The 20,824-nt window shown below is 36.6% G+C and overlaps 1 protein-coding gene across 5 annotated transcripts in view; it reads left to right on the top strand.

Annotated features, from left to right (window-relative positions):
• LOC117332646 (homeobox protein cut-like 1) overlaps window positions 1-20,824 on the top strand; it is a 107,503-nt gene that overhangs the window by 47,922 nt on the left and 38,757 nt on the right. For 3 of the 5 annotated variants that reach the window (XM_033891631.1, XM_033891632.1, XM_033891634.1), the window contains exons 5-7: window positions 3,459-3,526; window positions 9,913-10,045; window positions 13,980-14,046. In XM_033891631.1, the coding sequence (XP_033747522.1) occupies window positions 3,459-3,526; window positions 9,913-10,045; window positions 13,980-14,046 (268 nt within the window). Of the gene's footprint in view, window positions 1-3,458; window positions 3,527-7,697; window positions 9,736-9,912; window positions 10,046-12,920; window positions 13,214-13,979; window positions 14,047-20,824 lie in introns of those variants that run through there. The other 2 variants (XM_033891635.1, XM_033891636.1) reach the window with 2 other exon arrangements.

Raw genomic sequence — 20,824 nt, 5'->3', positions numbered from 1 at the left:
AGTTAGTTCCTCTCAGAAAGTAACATGACACCTTAACCCAAATGTGAAATATTGAAAATTATTTTGTCAAGATATTGAAATATTCAAAACACTATTAAATATTTCAAAAACTTACTTAAGATGAGAAAGGTTTCTTATTGTTAAGATCATAAAATTCTTATTGTTCAGATAAGAAAGTTTTCTTAATATTAGAAATAGAGAGGTTTCTTATTAATAAGATGAGAAGGGGTTCTTATTGTTAAGATAAGGAAGTTTTCTTAATATCAGAAATAGAAAGGTTTCTTATTAATAAGATGAGAAAGGGTTCTTATTGTTAAGATAAGGAAGTTTTCTTAATATCAGAAATAGAAAGGTTTCTTATTAATAAGATGAGAAAGGGTTCTCATTGTTAAGATAAGGAAGTTTTCTTAATATCAGAAATAGAGAGGTTTCTTATTAATAAGATGAGAAAGGATTCTTATTGTTAAGATAAGAAAGTTTTCTTACTGTTAAGATCAGAAAAGTTTCTTGATATTAAGATAAGAAAGGTTTCATGATATTAAAATAAGAAAGGTTTCTTATTAAGATGAGAAAGGGTTCTTATTGTGAAGATAAGAAATTTTAAAGGGTTCTTATTAAGATGAGAAAGGGTTCTTGTTGTTAAGATAAGAAAGGGTTCTTATTATTAAGATGTGAAAAGTTTCTTGATTTTTAGGTGAAAATGATTCCCATCCAGTTCAGAGTAAACTAGTATTACATTTTCAAAGTTTTCCTCCATTATGCTAGTTTATAAATCATTTTGAATTCAACTTGAATATTTTTTTTTCTTATCTATGATTCTACATTAATGATGTAAAAATTGAAATAGATGTTCAACACAAACTCTTCATAAATATATATATAACCACACTACAAATATCTGAGAAAATTTTATACATATTGTCTTTTTTGTTTAAGTCTTTTGAACTTAAATAAGGAGATAAAAATAGAAATTCCTGGTAGGTGATAGAATTTTAAGTTTTTAACCAACAACAAATATATTTAAATCAGGAAACTGATTTCACCAGTCCCGATCACCTGATAAAAGATTCCCCCAGAGCAGTTTTGTCGGGATGAAGTCCTATAGTTATTGTGCATTGAGTGAGATGCTCGGCCGTATCACTTACCAATAAATGCTTGGATACGCTCTATTTCACCGCCGACAAAACTTGTCTGAATATTAATTGTCTGATCTTGATCCCGGTTTCCTATTGTAAGATGATCGAGTCTATATTTACACATAATAGACCGTCATGGCAAGCGTATACGCACAATAACGTGGCTATTGTCGCTCAGTTTATTGGGAAATCAAATACGAGGAAAGGCCGATAAAAAACTCCAAATGTAACCGTCTTTTCGAGGAGAGGAAAATGTAGCTTTATAAATGTACAGGTGCAGTTAAATACTCATTAGCATCTGTGAAATAGACCTGGTATATGAGTTGTCGCTGTTTAAATCTCAGATTTAGTCAACTTTAGTTTCATCTTTATTGAACAATAAAACAATTTCACAATAATACAACTCTTTCTGACCATTGTTTGTCGAAGATTTGCTTCAGTAAAATTCTTTAGAATTTTTCAGAATTTTTATTTATTTTTTTATCAAGTCCTTACATCAATTGGCTATTTATAGATTTTACTGAAACGTATATCCAATGTCAGATATTCAGTCCTGAAATTTACAAAGCTTTTATAAAACCTTCATGTAAAACTCATCCAAACAAAATTATGTTAGCGTCGCTGAATATTCCATCACATTTGCTTAACATGAATTACGTAATATTCTTAAATGTTACTTTATCATTTTGTGAAAGAAAATTTCTGACTCGGAGTAAGGAAAGGTATTTATCCTAACGACAATGTTGTTTTCGTGTGAGCAGTTGATTTTTCATTAATTGATTTTAAGTTAGAATATTTTTCCAAGTGGATCGCCCTGGTGTAAGCCCCTAGATCACCAGGGGAGATTTATTGAGTCCCACTGGATTTGAACGTTATTGATTTTTCAGAGTGCTTAGTTGATCAAACTTTTGTCACAGATATCAGTAATCAGTCAAAATATTTCACAATATACCAACTCAAATCTGTGATCGGCAAACAACGAGGGGCGAAGTGTCCCCATCGGAAATCAATGACAGCCGCCACTGTCATATCAGTCGATTGTGTATCTGACATACTGTCCATTTGGGCTGACAAACAAACCTGTATATGAATACATTAATTCAGACGTTGTTCTTCGGATATTGATTATGCCGATCAATTTTCCATTAGAGGATCTTTACCAAACGATAAAAATCAATGTTGATAGTGTTCGGAGCCTTGGCCCTCTGAGCGCCTGTATTCGAGCCGAGGTGACGGATGCACGCCACAGGAAGTAGACTTGATACACAACTCATTCATCTGCCGGCATCACAAGAGGTTCGGCAATCAATGGCACTTGCGTTTTATATAGGAATATAGAATAGCGATTGTCACATGTAAGAGCAATGCCATTCTTACATCACTTTACACTGATCAATATTCATACACAGTGATTTTCAAACATCCAAAAACTCCATTTCTTACTTTCTATTTCCTTAAAATCAATACCTGTTTTCAAGGATATCTGAATTTTAGAATTCAAATCGGAAATAACAAGAAAGGATTGGTTTTAATGAAATTAATCAATTATTTTTCGATGTTAGACATCAATTCCATAGCCTGTCCTGTATTGCTGGGGACAGAAGGTGTTTTTACTTAAACATCCTTCCCAAACAGAGTGCCGAGTATTGTGTAGTTGTATGTAGCGAGTACAGTTTGTATTTTTCCCTTTCATGCCGGATTAGCTATAGTGGAAAACAATCACTTTCCCTCGCAGATAAACCCTACTACATCCGATAGGGATGAAAAATCAGAAAGAAAAAAGAAATATGACACTTTTACAGATGTAATCCTTGAATTTTTGATGGATGATAAATTACTACGTAAAATCATCTTCAATCAAAAGTCTACCGATGCCCTACGACCTACAGGTAAAATCTATAATGGATCACAGGTAACATGTCTCACCTGGGCTTAACGATCTCGGTAATTATTGATCTCTCATCGTACCTGTAATCAGAGATACATATAGGTCTGTACCGACACACAAAGTTTCAGTTTAAAAAGAAAATCTGCCACACACCTGATCATGAAACAACATCGGTAATTAATCGTAAAAGCCAGTGACTTTCAAGTGAGGGGCTGCCTGGAAGTTTCTGTATAAAACTTTATATACTAACTGGAAACCTATACTGATAATTGTTTTGTCAGATACGTTCGGTTGTCAGTTGTTTAAGAACTGGCTGCTATTGCTATACAGTGAATCAATTTACTGAAGTTTACTATCAATATTTTCCCATCTGTGTAGGATGTAGAACTGGTATATATATATATATGTAAATATTATTTTGATTTCTCTTTCAGAGGTGACCATCAAACAGTTGAAGGAACGACTTCGAGACTGTGAAGAAAAGATCGAAGCTACAGCAGAGGTAAGTTTGATACATCAAATATTTGACCTGTGTGCTTTGTACAATCTGTTCTAAAATTATTTTGTCGTTTTGAAATGCTTTGTCTCTTCTTTAAAACAAAAACTGTATATTTAAGAATTTCTTGCATTTTGATACGACATCACAAATTTTCACTTTGTACTTTGCTGGAATTCCCATTCAATACTTACTTAATCAGTATAGCTTCATTTATTGCAAATTCTTACTTTCTTACAAATAAGGTCACCTTTGTGTTCCCTGGCAATAAACCGTTTAATACGATAATTAAAGTTTGTAAAGGTTTGTGTTGAGAGTGGACAAGTCCACTTATATTTGCTCTATAAGCACTTTTTAATCCACTTTGTTAAGTGCTTATTTAAGTATTAAAATACAGAATACCAGGGTAACCTCACAGCCCCAGGGTAACCCCACAGCCCCAGGGTAGCCTCACAGCCCAAGGGTAATATAGTCTGAGGGTAACCCCACAGCCCCAGGGTAACCCCACAGCCCCAGGGTAACCCCACAGCCCCAGGGTAGCCTCACAGCCCCAGGGTAACCCCACATCCCCAGGGTAGCCTCACAGCCCCAGGGTAACCCCACATCCCCAGGGTAGCCTCACAGCCCCAGGGTAATATAGTCTGAGGGTAGCCTCACAGCCCCAGGGTAACCCCACAGCCCCAGGGTAGCCTCACAGCCCCAGGGTAACCCCACAGCCCCAGGGTAACCCCACAGCCCCAGGGTAACCCCACAGCCCCAGGGTAACCCCACAGCCCCAGGGTAACCTCATAGTCCGAGGGTAACCTCACAGCCCCGGAGTAACCTCACAGCCCTGGAGTAACCTCACAGCCCCATGGTAACCTCACAGCCCCAGGGTAACCTCACAGCCCCAGGGTAACCTCACAGCCCCAGGATAACCTCACAGCCCCAGGGTAACCTCACAGCCCCAGGGTAACCTCACAGCCCCAGGGTAACCTCACAGCCTCAGGGTAACCTCACAGCCCCAGGGTAACCTCACAGCCTCAGGGTAACCTCACAGCCCCAGGGTAACCTCACAGCCCCAGGGTAACCTCACAGCCTCAGGATAACACCACAGCCCCAGGCTAACCTCACAGGATAACACCACAGCCCCAGGCTAACCTCACAGGATAACACCACAGCCCCAGGCTAACCCCACAGCCCCAGGCTAACCCCACAGCCCCAGGCTAACCCCACAGCCCCAGGATAACACCACAGCCCCAGGGTAACCCCACAGCCCCAGGCTAACCCCACAGCCCCAGGATAACACCACAGCCCCAGGCTAACCCCACAGCCCCAGGATAACACCACAGCCCCAGGCTAACCTCACAGGATAACACCACAGCCCCAGGCTAACCCCCCCCCCCCCCCCCCCCCCCAGGGTAACCCCCCACCCCCAGGGTAACACCACAGTCCGAGGCTAGCCTCATTGTCCCAGGGTATCCTCCCTTTCCAAGCATAACCTCATAGCCCCAGGCTAACCCCAGATGAATCTGATCATGAGAATTCTGGTTAGGCAAAGATGTACGACAGACATTAGAACAATATGCCTGAGATAAAATCAATTTCTTCTCACAATGGTAATTAGTTTTTCTGCTTAATTATACATAATTAAGACCTTTAGTCTACGCTACATGCTTGTTCTAGGACATTTTATATATTTGAGGAATCATATTAAGATATGTGTCGGATATCGCTAGATAATTATCAGAAGGTATTGATGCTAACAAAAGAATATTTAGAATAGAATCTGTGTATCTCTGAAAACAGCGAAGTTAATTTTCCTGTGTATTACGTAAAATAAAACTAGAAAAAACATTTAAATGAAATACCCCTAAGGGGACCCTAGTGTTGATCAGGTGCAGTGATCAATGTTTTAGGCACAAGGGCAAGATTACAGTTTGTAATTAAGTGGCTAAAATCGCGGTGCAGGAAGCCGAGTAAGTGTCCACAAACTTAACATACTACACTGCATATTTGTGTGTTTGATAACAGCTTGTGGAACAAAAGTACGGGACATTCCAGAGTCAAGTGCTTGTATGGTGGATCTGATTTATAAATTGTACGATTTAGCCGTTACGACTTGAAATATATTCCCAAATGTTCATATCACCACAAGCATATATACCCCCCTATAGTTGAAAAAAAACAACTGGGAGGCCGCGTAAAAACATTGAGCGTGGTCTAAATTCAATGCCGATTCTGTCGTACTTAGCAATTGATGAGATGGCTCTGACAAAAAACGTATCTTTTGACATTAGATAGTTTAGAGTTTGTTAAAAATAGCCGAAGTTGAAACAGAATTGTTGTCTGGCTATTGATGGGAACTGATCGAGAGATGTAATTTCATCTAGCAGTGATCAGGGTAAAATTAAGAATATGGTCTGTGATAATATTCCTAGTAATATACCCTCATCAGGTTTAGATTTAATCGGAGTATAGGTGATTTTCTTATCCTAATAGAAATCGAAATATTTGATTAAGTTGGAGCCCGAGCCTACGATTGAATAAGAAGACTACGAGGCCAGTGTAGGTCTTTAGTTTGGGTAGCATGCGTACATGCCGAGTCACGTTGGCGTCTCTCCATCACATTCACAATTCTCCTACCAGTCATATTGTTTCTGATCAGTTTTAGCCATAAAGACATTTACTTACTTTTTATCTGATATAATGAAAAACATCTTGAGGATATTTTAACAGCGAAAAATTTTCAGAATACATCCTAGGCATGCCATTCTTGTAGCATTAATCCTACCTATCTTAGACGATACCTAAAAAATCCAGATGTTTTTTAAATTGTTATTTTAGCGTGAGTAATTAGTTATTTGAGTCTGACGTTGATACAGCCATCATTGTATGTGGTTGAAATATTTAGACATTTTGTAATTAAAAATTGAAAGTGTATCCTTAAAAAAAACAGGCTGGATTGGTAAATCTATGTAAAAACCTTCACAATTAATAAATTGAATAAGATTATTTTTCTAGAAAAATTATGGTGCATGTGTTTAAACTAAAATTACAACAAAGAGCTTCCAACTAGCATTAAAAAAAGCTACCTTATGCAGTCCATTTTCTGGTGCTCCTCTCAAACATCCTTTAGAATACCTGTACATTTTCTGCAGTATTTTCTAATCAATTCATATGCTAGGTATGAATGATTTAATATATAAAGCATTTGCGATCATTATGGGTTAATAAAATCATTTTTTTCATTTCATAAAAATCAATTTCCCAGATTTTGTAACTTGGCTTCATTTGATCCTCCTCTCATCTAAAGTTGATGATGTTGCTTGCCCCTTGCCCCTTGCCCCTCCCCCCTCCATCTTAGTTGAATTCTTTGTCCATCACTTTTGTTTATGGTGAGGTCAAATTTATGGTGAGGTCAAATTGAAAGCCCTTCCTGGGCTAGATGTGGTGGAACAAGGGAAGTAACTCTTAGATTTTAATCCACAAGTTTAGGTCAGAAGATATATGTTTTCAATTAAAAAACGTTTTAAGATTTTTCTCTTGATTTCATCTATTTATTTATTCATTGATGTATTTATCATTCTTTCTTTTGTACTTATTAGATACATTCTTTCTTTCTTTCTTTTCTTTGTGTCTCAAATTTAAATATTAAGAATTACTCAAAAATATTGCCATCATAGTAATTGATTATTAGAATATGTAATAGTTTCAGTATCTACTACATCATTGAGAAATGAATTTTGCTGAAAATTATCCAAGGTCCATGTAACTTTGACTTTAATGTATTTATAAAAAAAAAAATTTAAAAAATTAAAAAAATTATTTTAAATAAAAGTCATATTTGAAATATATATATACTAAAATTTTAGTTAAATGAATACACATTTATTTAAGTAAAATAGATCACTCAAGTTTCCCTTCAAAACTTCCATTTACCTACAGACATCATTTCAAATAAATAGATTTTTTTCTTTCTGTTTATCAAATTTTAGAAATATTCTTATTTAGACAATAAAACATGACCATTAATATTTTGGCAAGCTGGAACAACAAAATTTAAAAGAATTGTTTTAAGGACAAAGTAAATCAAAGAAAGAGAGAGAGAAGGATGGAGAGAAATAGTAAAACAAAGACAGAGAGAGAAGGATGGAGAGAAATAGTTAAACAAAAAAGAGAGAGAAGGATGGAGAGAAATAGTAAAACAAAAAAGAGAGAGAAGGATGGAGAGAAATAGTAAAACAAAAAAGAGAGAGAAGGATGGAGAGAAATAGTTAAACAAAAAAGAGAGAGAGAGAAGGATGGAGAGAAATAGTAAAACAAAAAAGTAAAAGAGAAGGATGGAGAGAAATAGATCAAGAAATCAAAGAAGCTATTGAAATCTAATATTGCTCTTTCCAGATTTAAACTATCTTTTAAACAGCTATTTTGTGAATTAAATTTGCTAAAAAATTGGATTTATAGTTCTTGGAAGTGATATGCCTCTTGAGAGGAAACATTAAAGAAATCCTTTTGTGAAACGTTTAGCAGTAATCAGATTCGGTTGTTTTCTCAATGTTTCAGTCCTGCTAAGAGAACAGCTATGCATCAGCTTGTAAATTGATTTTAAATTTCCTTTTTGAGATATGAAAACCTGTGTTGCTGTGAAGAAACTTAAGACTGGGGTATCGCTAGTTTTCTTTGTTTAATCATGTCGTTTAAGCTAACAGCTTTTTAGATATCATCCTCTGTACATAATGTAGCCATTTTAATTCCTGACCATTAGAGAAAAAAAACAACAACTTTGATTTGATATTTGATTTGATTTTTCAAAACTCAGAATATTGAGTTTTAGAAAATACTTTGATGTGATATTTTGTTTTTCATTTTATTTAAATATATCGTAAGAATTCAACTTAATCCGCTTTAGAAATGTGTATTTATTTGAGGCTGGAAGCCATTCTTACTTGTGATCGTAGACTGTCATCAGGCCCCGCCCCTCTTCGTTTTGTTCTAAACCAATCACCATCAATATCGAGAAGGACCTGTTTTTCCTAAGTTCCAATCAAGCAACGTTCCTTTAGAAGCTGCAGGATTCACACGATTTATGCCCAGGCGTTGATTATCGCTCCAAACTCAATACCAACTCCGTCGTTTGATTTTTACCATGCCTGTAATCGGTGGTGATGAACAGACACATTACCTACAAAATTTATGTAATTAACTTCTCAAAATAAAAGACACGATAGAAAATACTCTCACTCAATTAAACGCTGGAAATTGATAAAGACCGCTAAATAATTTACTGATATTTGAGCTTTTAAGAATCGGATTTATGGAACAGGAAAGCAAGTTGTTCACAGAATTAAACTGGAAATTGATAAAATTTGTTGAATTATTTACAGCTAACTAAACATTTAAGAATTGGATTGGAGATTTTAAAAAAAAGAAAAAGAAAAAATGGCAATTTCATTTGAAGCCTTTCAGTGATGTTAAATTTTTTTGCTGTCTGATCGTTCAGCAGATTTGCTGTGGTTACGACTGTTGGAATGAATGTCCCCTGCTTAAACAGAATACCGACTAAGACGCATCTATTTATAACCTGTAACTGATTACCATGATGAAATCAACAGTTGTGACCGTCATGCATAGTTGAATGATTTCTGTGACAGTCACGCCTGGTTAAACAATTTCTGTATAGGGTAGATAGGTATTAATCATTAGAGACAAGGGAGAGTTCATCAGGCAGGCCTGGAGTTTCACGGCTAGTCCCCGTCAACAGCTTGACACTTGATCACTGTCCCCCTAACCTCAGAACTCGCTCAATACGGTCTCCTCACTATCACTGCATATCCTGATCGGCAGGCTTATTGACACGGTTACAGTGTAACGTTGACGTGACAGGTGATGTTCTGGTGTGCTTACAAGTGAATACAGGACACGGTAGACGATTCGTGTGAGGATTTCGTAGATGACTCTTTTGTTGGAGGATGCGATGAATGATTTCTGGGACTTACCTGTTATATTGTATCTCTACACATAATGTATAAGTCGATCAGTAGATCGTCTGGCTCTCCGTGGTAGATAATGTAGGAGGCTGTATCAAACGACAGAAGAAAGGATAATTCAGATGACAGAGTAAAGGATACATCAGATGATAAGATAGAGGATTCATCAGAAAAAAAGATTGTGGATTAATTTACTGTCAAGATTTATCTTCAGTTTTTGTCTCTGCTTTCTGGGTATTCTTAAGGGTAAGTAGAGATTAACTGTTATTGTAGATCAATAAAATGATATGGTAAAGGATTAAAGCGATGAGAGAAGTCGTGCTAAAACAACAGTAGGTGATGACAATAAACAGTTTACAGATGATAGAGGCGGATGAATGTAGATGATAAATTAGATGAGTTTTGATGATATCTGTGTTTCAGACTCGGACTAAAGAGAAAGAGAGAGAACTGCAGAGAAGTTTTGCGGACAAGGAACGTCAACTTCAAGAAAGTCAGCTGTCTGTGGCTCGAAAACTCGGTGAAGCTGAACAGAAGGTGTCTACACTACACGCATGTAAGTCAACATTCCTGTCAATCAGGCCGCCCGAGTCCTTACATAGAGTTGTGTCTGGACGTTACGTCCCAAAAGGACATATGTGTGTCCCTAATTTAGTTGTCTGGGTCTGTATTAGCCTATTGTTGACGAAATGCCACATTCTGTTGCCACTGCATGCCACATTTTGCCATTGTCATATATGATCAAATTTTTAAGTCTTTGTAATTCACATTTTAAGATTTTAATGACAACTATTCCGACCTTGTGACAGTTATATGTTGCCTTTTTTAGCTACAATTTGATGTTTAACAAAATTTTCTCGAACTGAAAATGATCGTATGAACAAAATTTGTGTCAAAAGATGCCACATGCTGTTTCTGATATATGCCACATTTGGAAGTTAACAAAGTGCGTCTGGCAGTGTATGAAGTACCATAAATTCAAACGGTGGATTATGGCTAGGGTTTAATTCTCAAACTCCATTTGGTCATTCACTTGACTTTAAATTGCTGTACAGGTGTAGTAATCCATTTCATTATTTAGGGATAGAGGAAGTGTTTTGCCGTGTAATTTTTGACAATGTACTACAGAAGTATGGAGTGGTATCGTTTTTTACTGCAGGGCCAATCCTTGGCTAACAGTTTAACAGACAAATGAAAAACAAACCTCTGGAACGTGAGCTTCAGAAATCAGAGATAGTTTTTGTCTCCGATGAATGCCACGGCAATGATTGATACTAGAATTAAATCCAATCAAATGTCATTTGTAGATTCGCGGAAATTAATCTAATTTTTTTGCCCTATGCAGCCTAAAACTAGTAAATTACCGTGGATTACATTCTTCAGAGCTATTTAAAATCGGTCCATTTAGAGAGAGATCGGATGTGCCAGTTAAGTATACGAAGCTGGAATGTAGCCGTGGAGTAGTACAAGTGGTAGCGACTTTGATTTATATAGCAGTATAGATCAATATCACATCTGTTGCCCGTTTTAGCGATGATTATGAAAATCAATTTAGATCGGTTATCATGTGCAGGGCCAGGGCCTGACATTTAGCTAGATTTCGAGTTGAATCATTATTCGCGTTTGTAGATCTACGTCTGTCATATAGCCTCAATCGTATCGCTCATCATGTAAACTAAAACACAATTCCATTCCCGGCCTTATATACTTACAGAGATTTAGGGCTGGGTGATGCAAACTTTTGTCAAAATTGATAATTGAAACACAAGTTGTGCAATCATTTTAAAAATTATCTGATTTGATGGAAGTATTTCTTGTTTCAATTTACCTGCACTTAGAAATGGATGTTGGAATTTTCTCAGCTCAATAACGTATCATTATCCTGGCACACACAACTCATTATCATGTTGGTAGAATAAGTTGTTTCCAATTTGCAGTGTGTGGTCGTTTTCAAATCCTCATCAGCTTTATAATTAATATTCTGTTGCATGACAAAATTTTAATTTTCTGACAATCTTTCAAACAATTTCCCGAATTTTTGTGATTTTTGTGTTGAAGACTGATAGAGGAATTCTTAAAAGTGTGTATTTTATTTCTGGAGTTGACTATTTTTGTCGATTTGGATGTTGAAAAGTTGTGTTTTTTTGTGACGTTAAGCTGACAATGCTTGGAAAGTTTGCAGTGTCTGCCTGTTGTACTTGCATACCTACTCTGAGGCCTGCCTGGTTGCAGTATCAAGATTCATTGTTATTGGTGTATTGATGTTGTTTTTATCAAGTGTTTACAATATTTTCTCTACAAACCGTTATTTGATATAAAGATTCCCGGTTTTGATAACAATTAGGGTCTTGTCTGGTCCTCAATTTTTGTCATGCATTAACTTATTATTTTCCGTCTCGTAAAACATACTGCATCGTTTTATAATCGTCTGTTAGACTCGAGAATGTAGATTTACTCATTTAACGGTCCATTAGAATGTCAATAATCAAACGAGCCACTGATTCGATTTTTATTTTTAAATTGGGAAAAAAAAGACTAGGGCCGTTGTTTGAGTGGTGATGTACAATGGGAACCGCAGAGTGTGTAAGGTAAGGAAGTGAGAGATAGAATGTGGATGGGACCAGGGCAGGGAACTAGGGGTGGGGAGGGGAACTAGGGGTGGGGCAGGGAACTAGGGGTGGGGAGGGGAACTAGGGGTGGGGCAGGGAACTAGGGGTGGGGAGGGGAACTAGGGGTGGAGCAGGGAACTAGGGGTGGGGAGAGGAACTAGAGGTGGAGAGGGGAACTAGGGGTGGGGAGAGGAACTAGATGTGGGGCAGGGAACTAGGGGTGGGGAGAGGAACTAGGGGTGGGGCAGGGAACTAGGGGTGGGGCAGGGAACTAGGGGTAGGGCAGGGAACTAAGGGTGGGGCAGGGAACTAAGGGTGGGGAAGGGAACTAAGGGTGGGGCAGGGAACTAGGGGTGGGGAGGGGAACTAGGGGTGGGAGAGGAACTAGGGGTGGGGAGGGGAACTAGGGGTGGGGAGGGGAACTAAGGGTGGGGCAGGGCACTAGGGGTGGGGAAGGGGATCTAGGGGTCTAGGGGTGGGGATTGTGGTATATTTGGTGGGGAAGGGAACTAGGTGTGGGGATTTTGGTGTACGTATTGTGGGGAGGGGAACTAGGGGTGGGGATTTTGGTGTATTGTGGGGAGGGGAACTAGGGGTGGGGATTTTGGTGTATTGTGGGGAGGGGAACTAGGGATGGGGATTTTGGTGTATTGTGGGGAGGGGAACTAGGGGGTGGGGATTTTGGTGTATTGTGGGGAGGGGAACTAGGGGTGGGGATTTTGGTGTATTGTGGGGAAGGGAACTAGGGGTAGGGACCATAAGTGTTTAAGTTACTAGTCGATGTGAGATGAGATGGAGTATCATTTATTACACATATATATGTCACTTCGCCTGTCTGTCGACATGACACGATGACAGACTAATAGAAATTTTATGGTCGGGCAATGAATTAATGTGTGTACGTTGTCGTAACACTGGGCCGGGCTGGATTATCAACAGGTCCTTGGTAAGAGGTGCATCACTAAATGCAGACATAACTTGACTGATCTATATGCACCAGGGCTAATTATTATACTCAGGACACATCCACTGAAACTTGCGATTAATATGATCAGTTTTCTTCAACTCTCTCCCTGGATACCCTTTGAACCCCGGACTTGTCTAGGAGTCCAGAGGTAATTAGCTTCGTTTTTTACGGAAGTTTTCTTTCCTTACTACAGTATGTAATTAACTTTGATCAGAAGCATTACTAAAAATCAGCATTAGTCGTTATAACGCTGTCTGGTGTGTGTGCATTGCCAATGTCCCTAGTTGATGTGTGTGTGTGTCGGTAACACCGTCTTTTGAAGGAACTGTATGTAAGCATTTTCTGTGACATAAATTCTGATTATTTGGAAGAATGATATTATTTTCTGTATCAAATACTGATATTGGAAGATCGGAAGAAAATTTCTGTGACACAAATACTGAAGGTTTGGAGGAATAGTAGAAAATTTCTGTGACACAAATACTGAAGGTTTTGAGGAACAGTAGAAAATTTCTGCGACACAAATACTGAAGGTTTTGAGGATCTGTAGAAAATTTCTGTGACACAAATACTGATAGGTTTTGAGGATCTGTAGAAAATTTCTGTGATACAAATACTTATAGGTTTGGAGGAATGTTCAACAATTTTCTGTGACAAAAAGTTTACGAGAACCATTGTTGAACATGAAACTGTATGACAACTAATGACTGACAACCACCGGACGATAGATTTGTCGACTACCCCGGACGATAAATTTGTTGACAACCACCGGACGGTAGATTTGTGTACAACCACCGGACGGTAGATTTGTGTACGATCCACCGGACGGTAGATTTGTGTACGATCAGGATTGTACTGTCAATCAGTGTCTGTATAATTCATCGTCTGACAACCGCCATTCCTTATTGTTGTAGCCTTGGAACATGTACAGCAGGAATTGTTTGAAGTCAAATCTAAGTACGATGAGACTACATCAGCCAAGTAAGTACAAATATTTATTTTTTAAGCTGTCATTGTCTTTGTTAAAATGGTCACTGTCGTCCAGTCAGATGGTCACTTTTCCTGTTTTATTATCACTTTATTGTCCTATTAGAGTATTTTGGATATATTGACCCCCCCCCCCACCTCCTCCTCCTGCTTACCCAAACTCCCTCCTCATCATTACCTCCACCCCCAACCCTCTACTCCTCCTTTAAAAATTAAAGCCAAATTTTGTCATTTATGTTACTGTGTTCTTAATGGAATTTTAAAAGATTGGAAATTGCAACTCTGGATGTATTGTTAAGTGAACATACCGAAATGTAAAATAGCTAAACAAATTAACCCTGCAAATAATATTGAATGACCTTTCTGAATCTTTTAGCTCTAAATGAAGGTAAATGTTTTAAATATTAGATATAATGATAAAAGGAATGTTTTTGAAAATACATGTCAAGCAAGATATTTTTGTATGAAAGTTATATCTCTAGAAAATCCCTGTTGTCTCAAAACAGTTGAAAATTATTCAATTTTTTCAGATTTTTTCTCTCTGTAGAACATGTTTCTCCTAATATTGAAGTTGTTTATGAAATATATTCTCCAGATGTTCCTAAGCATTCAGATTGTATATCATACAGTCCAGATGGCCTTGAGTCATACTGTCAAAATTATATATGAAAAAGATTCCTTGATTTCACATAACAGCAAATTTTTGGCTTGGATATTAACCACATACCATGTTAATCAGTATGTGTTGACCGTCAACCTGTAACAAAAATCTTATTAACACTTAACTATAAAGAACTAAAAATAATTATTGTGTTGGAAAAATCTTATTGTGGTCTTTCTGACTCCATTTTGAACCCCTAAAATGATGCCTTTTTCATCTTTAGACTCATTGTGACAATCTGTAGTGATCGATTAAGAAAGGTTTAGGCTTTCTTTACCAGTTCTCGAAATATTTCGAAATTTCCGACAGAAAGTGATTTTAATTATCGAGATGTGACACGGCCATGGTTCTGGTTGCCCTGTTGTGGTGACATCGCTGGTAATCAATGGGGATCATATTGTGTACGTCAGTAATGTGGTCATGTGACTTTTAACTTCGACAAACAAGGGGGATAATTAAGGATTCTTTGTGTAATGACATGCATGGGATTTATTATTTAGAAAAAAAATGAATTAATGAATTAATTAAATTGATTGATTGATTAATTAATTAAATTGATTTATTGATAAATTAATCAAGTTAATGAATTATAGTTTGTCTTTGAATTTAAGATTTCTACCCTACTATTTTCAAATTACATATTCTATTATTGCTTAAGATAATTCTTCAATGACCATCATCTATTTGGACCACATATAAATGTCTACAAAGACCACCTGTCTATGTCAACCCCATAACTCTCAATACCTGTCTACAAGGACCACATAACTCTCAATACCTGTCTACAAGGACCACATAACTCTCAATACCTGTCTACAAGGACCACCTGTCTATGTGAACTACATTACTCTCATTATTGCCTGTCTACAAGGACCACCTATCTATTTTGACTTCATATTTTGATCAAAGAATTTCAAGTTCATAATTGCCATCTTTTAAATTTTTTTTGAAGGAGATCACAGTTGAAAACTTGTACCTGGCCTAATAATTCCTTTTCTTTTTTTATGAAAAATTTAGGAATTTATGAAATGTGTTTATTTAAGGCTGATTGCTTATGTTTCACTAGTATTCATATCAACTCACAAACAACAAGAAAAATCAAAAACTAAATGAAAAATGTTGTGATGTTGTAGAAGATTGCAGTGCCTTGAGGAGTGTGTGGTTAAGAGTATCATATGAGTAGCTAAGCGCCCTTTGGGTTACGTAGAAACAGTTAATACAATTCACACAGGAGTTCTGTGTAGTCACATACGAGTGTAGCCTCTAGTCACAGTGGTCTCACAGTGTTGACAAGTAACGATATTTGTAGATCGGGACATTTGAGAAAATCAGTACAAACCCTACTTGTCATTATTGCTCCAGTATTTTTCTGACCCATTAAGGTCGGGGATGGGATGGCATTTATATAATGACATAATATAGAAAATCAATTTGTGATTATGTAAAATTACTCTCTCTGTTGTCTAGGCCAGATTAGAGTCGTTTCAGTGAATTGAGATGATATAATTGATATCTTTGTGAAAAAAAATATGAAACGTACATTTTTTTAGGAGTATATTCCAGATAATGTGTAATTGTGTAAAATTTATCAATTGAAGTTATCTCATTGTGTAAAGAAAGACACGTTAAGAGAATGTTTATGGTGAACTCTGTATAAAGCTGAAATATCTCCCATAGGTGTTAAAGGGTTGAAAACTTATATTTTCAAAAATTGAATTTGAATTGCATAGATATGGAATAGGACAATAAATTAATGAATAATTAATAAATAAAAATATTTCTCATTCCTCTAAATGTTCGGGTTTTTTTGGGTTTTTTTTTTTTAAGATTATAAAGTTTATCTTATCAGCATTTAAAAAAAACTTAAATGGATCTTTTCATATCAGCATTTTTTTAATGTTCAATGTAGAAACCTGAAATAAGTTATAGTAAACTCCCAAATTGTTTTTAAGACCGTGTTTAGGGTGAGACTTGGTATAGATTGTCGATTTGGTTAATCAATTTACAACAAAACAATTTTATGACATTTTTTCCAGGCCGTGTTGACAGGTTTTCTTTGTTCTTTCATGCTATTGTTTATCTGTTACTTAATTTTTTTGTATATGTCCGATCGTTTGGCGATGGCCCGTAAGGGAAGGCTGATTTTGTGGTAATTGATCTGTCCGAAACCTAGAGAGCTATTTCTGTACTGAAAAATGACGGCTGTCATTTTGTAGCTGTCAGTACTCTGGGACACAGGTGATTTGGGATGGACACCACTAGATGGAGCTGCTTACTAACGTGATTTATGGGTCGGCCATTGATACCTGTCTCATGGTCATTGATAAACGTCAGGCTCTGGTCAGTGTTCGGTGATGCGTGACCAGTTATTTCGTCCTGTCTGGTTAGGGTCACTCAGATGTGTCTGCTGATTTGAGGAATTCACAAGTCATTTGATTATTATATTGTGTCCTTTTAGTAATCTTCGAAGCTTTTCTGATGAATTTAGTCTTATTAGTAATCTTTGAAGCTTTTCTGATGAATTTAGTCCAATAAGAACTCTTTGAAGCTTTTCTGATGAATTTAGTTTTATTAGTAATCTTTGAAGATTTTCTGATGAATTTAGTCCAATAAGAACTCTTTGAAGCTTTTCTGATGAATTTAGTCTCATAAGAAGTCTTTGAAACATGCCTGATGAATTTAGCCCTATTAGAAATCTTTGAAGCATGCCTGATGAATTTGGTGTTATTAGAAATCTTTGAAACATCTCTGATGAATTAAGTCCTTTTAGAAATCTTTGAAAAATCTCTGCTGATTTTAGTCCTATTAGAAATCTTTGAAGTGTCTGTTGATTTTAGCCCTTTTAAGAATCTTTGAATCATACTTGCTGAATTTAGGATTTTTCAAATGGGCAGGTTTCCGCTATCCTGATGCATTTTACCTCCTGAGCTCATCAGTAGTTTATTATTATTAAGAACTTTACACTTATCTATGTTTATTAGAGGTGGTCATTGAAGCGTGGACCTATCGGCTACGACAATCGGTCATTAGGGAGAGATTTATCCGCAATGATTTGTCAGACACGTCCCCACCCTCCCTCTGACATCATGCCCCGAGGGTTCCACCTGCCCCGTTCACATCAAACACTTTTGCTATTATGAATGATTTCTTGTCTGTGTGGCTAAATGTTTTCCAATCTACTACAAGCTCTGAGAAGCCTCGACACATCTGGCCTTACCTTTGTTCCGACATATTAATTCATCAAACTTTTACCTGGTCAGGTATATCGGACCCTAACAAGGTTTCCCCGGGCCAGGTAACGACGGCCATACATCTTAGCTCTGGCTAACCTCAGCCACTAAACACTTCTCCCAATAACCAACATTTGTTAAACCAATCTAGGCATTTAGCCAAAACATGCAATCAATTTAGGCTAATTCTAGGAAAAAATTTGAAGTGTCCCCTTTCATCATGAATGAAGGCCCATTCTTGGAATATTTGGAACTTTGAATAATTATCAGAGATTAATTTTTGGATTTTCAAAGATTTTGGAAGCTGCCCACTCCCACCCCATTCAAAATTGAATTTAGCCTTTTTTTGGGACATTTTCCCTCCATCACCTATCAAGGCTAATTCTTTTGGGAGGAGGGGGGTTAAAGCTAAAGTGTCCATGTGATGGTAGATAATAATAGAATAAAAAGTCTCGCACAGATCTGCTGTCACCCTAGTATGACAAGGCTACATTGTCCCCTGAAGAGCGGCACAATATGGCCGTGAAAGTACTAGGGAGACAGCAGATCTGTGTGAGACTTTTTATTCTGTTATATATAAGTAATTGGTATTGTAAAAACAACAGTAAATTGTCAAATTTTCAAGGCAATCTGCCCCTTTATCAAGACACAAATAAATTACAAACGATAACTTATAGACATAGAACATGGAACAGTTACACAAGTTTAATAGATGAACAACGAACGTACAATATTGTTAAGTTTGTTTTAATGATCCCTTTGATCGATATTTCAATCACCGAAGGCCTAATGTTATTAATTAGAAGAAATCCTAGGTGGTCTACAGATGCTATAAATAGATATATATTTGTTCTCCAGAGATTTATTTTCATGTAAATATTTTATTGGAATCGTTCACAACTTTTTTCTTAGTCATCAATTCCAGAGTTTGGAAAAGCTCATTATCAAACAGCAACTGTAAATAAGATTTCATGAATAAAACATGTCGCCATATATATAGCACACGGGGCAATAAGGTGACTCTATAGTTATTTTCTAGGTCATTCCTACCGCTAATATATTAATTATACATTTTTCTGGAGTGATAGGTTTAAAATCTGACAAGAATTAAAGTTCAAATTGTGTTCCCTTCTTTAACAAGCTAACAAGACCTTTAAATAAATAATTAATGATTTCACCTTTTTATTTTGTCCTTCCTAAAGTTAGCTCTTACATGGGTAATTTTTTATTATTTTATTGTCTTTAGATATTTAACATGTGTAAGAGTTATCTCCCTTGAATTCAAAAAAACAAATTCATGCTTACAATGTAGATAGATATAGATATCAAGAGTTTATTCTAAAAAAAGGAGGATTTTACAATCCTTTTACAATCAACGATCCAAATTATATAAGTAAAGAATAATGCTGTCTTAGTGGGGAATGCTTTTTGAATGGAGGTAGGTAAGGGGAATGTTGCATATACCCTTAAGCGATATTCGTTTTTTGGAAATTATCGTTTTCTAAATTTTATAACCAATCAAGTTATAGAATATTTAGCTATGTCTTGGCTTCCATGACAACCCATGTCAAGGTATAATTATATCAGGTAAAAGATAAGTATTAAACCAGCTTGTCGTCATCGTTTTAATATGGATCATATTCATTCCAGCAGTTATACAACCTTTACCAATGTGACATTTTCTTACAAAGTTTTAGTCATTTTAATATTTGTGGCATTATTGTGGGAGAATTTTAATGCATTTCCATGGCAACCACAGCTGTGGTTTGTAGTGAATTTACGTATTATTGTCAGAAACATTTCAAAGGGGTAATACTCCTTTTAATTTTTTCCCTATTTTGCACTGAGATTATGAAACCATTACCTAGGTTTCCGTGGCAACTGGTATTATGTTCATTGATAGCAACATAATATGACTGGAGACTAACATATTTAGGGGCCATTTTTGTGCATCTCCTTGGCAACCAATAAGTTCAATAACACATTGATGGGTGAGTGTGTTTTGTTTCTCTATCTTTGTGTTGTCGAGGGCAATGTTGAGTGCCTCAGGTTTGGACTTTTTTTTTTTTTCGTTTCCATGACAACACACAGGACATGGTATACTCTCCACCCACACAGGGGGTGGCGATCACACTCGCTCCTAATTTCTGTAGCTGGCATGGAAAGAGCCTCAGTAACTGGGAGAAAAGTTTCCTTAATTTTCTTTGGCAACTTTAGTGCAAAGTAACTGTGAAAGTTGTTAGCTCTTCATCCAATAGGCCATTAGCGAAAACAAGATTTACACTTCTCGGGTTCTCCATGATCCCTTGTCTCATATTGCTTCCACTGCGAACATTTTATCCATCTCATTATAATATCGTATAGATAAAAGAGTCTAGTTTCATTGATGATTTTATTCACTCAAAGACGGCTTCGAGTTTTCCAAATTGGATTAGTTTGTTAATTTCGCTGAGAAACGGAGAGGCGTTACCGGCTAATTACGACTCTGATTCAACATTCCTTCAGATTTATACATAATATTTCATATCCCGGCTATAACTACGACGAGAGAGCCGACTTCAGACAACTCACACTTTCAGAAAATCTCGTAAAACAAAAGAAGTGTATATGTGCCAATTTATAGCGCCTTTTTCTATCAGAATATCACAGGTGCGAGGTGTTAAATTAACACAGGAGCCTATTAAACTATAACACTCTGATCAGAAATTGAAGGATAGAGATGAACAATGTTTCTAGTTGTTAAGAGGCTTAGTGCATGTATCATCAAAACAGTTATGTGAAAATATTTGAAATGAAATGATTCCGGCTTTGTTGGTATATTGACAAGATTAATCACACACACTAGCGTCTTTGTGAGGAAAAAGCCTCTGTGTAATGTAGA

Source organism: Pecten maximus, chromosome 8 (assembly GCF_902652985.1).
Source record: "Pecten maximus chromosome 8, xPecMax1.1, whole genome shotgun sequence".
Lineage (NCBI taxonomy): Eukaryota > Metazoa > Mollusca > Bivalvia > Pectinida > Pectinidae > Pecten > Pecten maximus.
The sequence above is the reverse complement of the archived record's forward strand: the minus strand, read 5'-3'. Positions and strand labels throughout refer to the sequence as shown.